The sequence below is a fragment of the Medicago truncatula genome, chromosome 7 (genome assembly GCF_003473485.1).
Source record: "Medicago truncatula cultivar Jemalong A17 chromosome 7, MtrunA17r5.0-ANR, whole genome shotgun sequence".
Classification (NCBI taxonomy): domain Eukaryota; kingdom Viridiplantae; phylum Streptophyta; class Magnoliopsida; order Fabales; family Fabaceae; genus Medicago; species Medicago truncatula.
Window position 1 is genome coordinate 21,326,780 of NC_053048.1, and position 3,821 is coordinate 21,330,600.

General features: G+C 32.8%; 1 protein-coding gene across 1 annotated transcript; it reads right to left on the reverse strand.

Moving 5' to 3' along the window:
• Positions 1 to 1,783: 1,783 nt before the first annotated feature.
• LOC25498103 (F-box/LRR-repeat protein At3g59210) lies at positions 1,784 to 3,544 on the reverse strand. Its single transcript, XM_024770377.2, has 3 exons — positions 2,577 to 3,544; positions 2,263 to 2,421; positions 1,784 to 2,167 (listed from the first exon to the last, which is right to left on the reverse strand). Exons 1-3 carry the CDS (start codon positions 3,447 to 3,449, stop codon positions 1,895 to 1,897), a joined length of 1,305 nt encoding a protein of 434 aa, XP_024626145.2. The 5' UTR covers positions 3,450 to 3,544; the 3' UTR covers positions 1,784 to 1,894.
• Between the last annotated feature and the right edge of the window lie 277 nt (positions 3,545 to 3,821).

A 3,821-nucleotide genomic window follows, 5' to 3' on the forward strand; every position in this document is an offset into this window, starting at 1 on the left:
GATTTGGCCCCCTCTAAGAAAAGGCTCTGCTCAACCACCATTGGGTTCACCTTTGGATCGAGTGTTGTAGGGATTGAGTTTGTTGATTTGTTTCTTCTACTTCTTCGCCCGGTATAAAAGGGACATCAACACCTTTACTTTGAATAAGATATTTGCTAACAAGATCAAGTTCTTTCTCATTAGGATCGTCCGCTGTTGTCAATGCTTGTTGTATAATCTCAAGACCCCTTGTTACTATCAGACACATTTAGGGAGTAACAAGAGCAAAAAGGTGTTGCATCAACTTTTCATCATATATTTTTTCAACCATATTTTTCTCTAACAAGTTTTGTGGCGGATCCAAGAATTTTTTTATGTAGGGGCCATAAAAAGTAGTAGAGTGAAATGTTAAAGTGAGAAACATGTCAATGGGTTGGTTACACATATCTTAAACTTGAACAAATTTATTATCTATCTATAGATTTACACATATATGAGAAAAGGAAGATAAAAAACATGTACTCTTCAAACAGATATTGATTTCATTCACTACAAAACTTTGTTATAGATAATGAATGTGTGTTATGTTGTACTTGTGTGTTGTATTGTATAAACGTTCAAATTGGCTGAGTGTATTTTTGTGAGTCCACCTCATCTGTTATTCATGTGTGAACAGAGCTTTGGAATGAGGACCAACTATGTTCTAATTGAATACCAACAGGGTTTGAGTATCTCCTATAACGTGGCAAACCAATGTCTGAATCTCGGCTGGAAGAGGTACCCTCATTTTAGTGTTGACGTGAATTAAATAAGATTACCTCCAATGGTGGGAACATATAGAAAACCAAAATAAAAATTGAGTTATCCCACTACCATGCTTTTTAAGCATGAAAATGCTTTTGCAAATAATTCTATATTATATATATATATATATATATATATATATATTTGATATTCTTTTTGGTTTAGTTTTGTTTATACCAATTCAAGTATATCAGAACTAGGTTTGGAAACAATGACTATTTCATTTTTGTACTTGTTAATGAAGTTGTAGTAGAATTTTCAATAGATTAAAATATTATTTTAGTCCCTGCAAATATGCCTCATTTTGGTTTTAGTCCTGGTAAAAAAAAATTTGTTTTTGGTCCTTGCAAAATTTTTTGTTTTTGAAAATAGTCTCTAACCCCACTTTTGTGATGATTTGCATACGTGGCACATTATAACTGAACCAATTTTGTAATTTTTGATGCCTGCAAAATATTTTGTTTTTAAAAAAGGTCCCTGCAAAATTTTTTGTTTTTGAAAATAGTCCCTGACCCTGCAAAATTTTTTGTTTTTGAAAATAGTCCCTAGTCCCTGCAGGGACTATTTTCAAAAACAAAAAAATTTGCAAGGACCAAAAACAATTTTTTTTTACCAGGGACTAAAATCAAAACGAAGCATATTTGCAGGGACTAAAACCATATTTTAGCCTTTTTAATATCATAACAATTGTGTCACTTATGGTACTAGCTTTTAGGCATAAAGTTTCAAGCTAATTTCTTTATTATTCTTTTCAAAAAAGAATGTTGCTGCACTTTTGAGAAATATGCATTCTTTGCATTTTTGTTCTACATTCTCTTGTGTAATATGGGTCTTTCTTGAATCATAAGATCACAACCTCAACTATAAACACATCCAGCAATAAGAAAGGGAGAAACAGTGACACTACTTGTCTCCAAATTAACTTGTTTCTACATATAAAAGTACAAAAAAAAAAAGTGAAGGAACAAAAACAACACAATCTAAACAATCAATCCTCAAATTCAATAGTCATTGGTCTCTCTAGTCGATTATCCAACATTATGCATAAACAGGATCCTTGTTGTCTAACTATATAAAGTTTTTTTTTAGATAAGCATGAGACAAAAGGGATTTACTTAAACTCAATAGCAAATTTTCCGTGACTTAAAGATTGCAATTGATTCTTGACAGCAGTCTCTTCCTCCAAACAATCTGATAAAAATCCAGAAAAGGATATCTTCATTTCCTCCGAGATTGTAAACTTTTCTACCAAAAGACTTATCATTTGGACTTCATATTTGTATCCATTAAAATCTGAAATCCAAAGAAATTTGAGAGAAGATTTGAAACAACAGGGCACTGAGTTTATTGTCACTTCTTCATCCACCAAATGTAAGCAATATACCTAAAGAAATAATAAACAAATCAGCGACAAAAATAACATTACACAAACACAACAATTGACAAATGATAGCATCCAAGTCAGGATATAAGATATACCATAGGAATACCAAGAACTTCCAATTTAGGAGTCTTGTGTAGAATGTCAAACAGTACTTCAAGAGTGAAATCCATAATCCACGAATGAGTTATGTAAAGATGTGTCAAGTTGTAGAACAAAGGAAGGAGATGGAGAGTATCCGCTGAAAAGTAAAGAGACTTGTGGAGGAAGCAAACCAATATCAGTTGTTTTGTGATACACAGAAATAAGCAATGATTAAAAAAAGCATAAAAATAAAGGCACAATGTCAATAGGCATCATTTCTAAATATACTAAAGAAAATGAAAAATGACGAGAAAACCAACAAACATACCTGAAAAGTATCACTTGTCATAGTGAGAGACTTGACACCTTTAAGTGCACTCAATAGCTCAAATAGACACTCAGCACGATATTGTTCACTTTGTGGATAGTCAAACTCAAGACCAATATTTGCATCAACTATGGAGATCGGACTAACCACGACAAATTTTAGTGTCGGAGTGCTTGTGCAAGTTAAGGACGAAATATTCGGAGCATTGATTGTAACTGTACAACAGTCATAATGATCATAATCCAAAAAAGAAGATTTAGAATGAATGTTCAATGTCCTTAATGTGGAACTTTCAATAGCGATCTCGTTTACGTTCTTCCAAATAAAATTATACAAGATCAACTCTTCTAGCACAGGGCACCCAGAGAAAAGTTGCTGCACTGACTTTTCATCCACAAATCTAACATCTGAAAGATTTAACGTCTTCAGACTAGAGAAACAAATTCCATCATGAACATACAAAAGGGACCCAAGTTCTAAAAACAACTTATTCAATGAAGGGAAAGCTGATAAACAGTTGGGTAACACAAATATCGTATCTAGATATTTTTTATCATCTATTGAAAGTTGAAGGTCACGCACACTGTGCTTCGCTGCAGAAGATACTAAAGTAGTAAATTTGTTAACATCAACAGTAATTTTAAGTATTTCAATGCAAAGCCTTTCTATGTGATTGGATTTGTGTAGTAGTCTTTCCACAAGATCTAAGAGGCAGTTAGCTGAGTCCTCATTTTTAAATTCAAAGAGGATAAGGAATTTTAAATTCAAAGACAGATAATTGAGTCCACAAGTATCTCCACTTTGGTGATAATATTGAAGTTCTAACCGCCTCTTTGGTTGAGAGTAAAGAAAGAATATAATGAAGAATGGCATCAGGCATGTTGCTTATCATATCTTTCATGTCACCAGCATTATGTTTTTTGATCTTAGGTAAATCTGGTAATGAGATTGTATCAGCCATCAGCTATGCCTGCCAGCCAAAAATAAAAACAAAATTAATGAGACAAATCATGATTGGTAAATGGGCAATACAAGAGTCGGGGATCGGATGGAATTCATGAAGTTTTAGGAGACACACTTAGCTTCTAATCTCTTTTTAAAAACAAAGCAAAAATATGGATTTCTAGAATATATGTTGTTACATGTTTTGACAATCCAGAATTTCTCAAAAGTAATCAATAGTTGCTCTACTCAATCGCTTCACCGTAATATCCAACTCAAGGACTCTAAAATTCTTTTAGACAT

Coding starts and splice junctions, on each gene's coding strand:
- LOC25498103 (XM_024770377.2), bottom strand. CDS start 3,449: ATGCCATTCTTCATTATATTCTTTCTTTACTCTCAACCAAAGAGGCGG. Junction 2,422..2,576: donor TGACAAGTGATACTTTTCAG/GTATGTTTGTTG, acceptor TTCCTCCACAAG/TCTCTTTACTTTTCAGCGGA. Junction 2,168..2,262: donor AAGTTCTTGGTATTCCTATG/GTATATCTTATA, acceptor TTATTTCTTTAG/GTATATTGCTTACATTTGGT.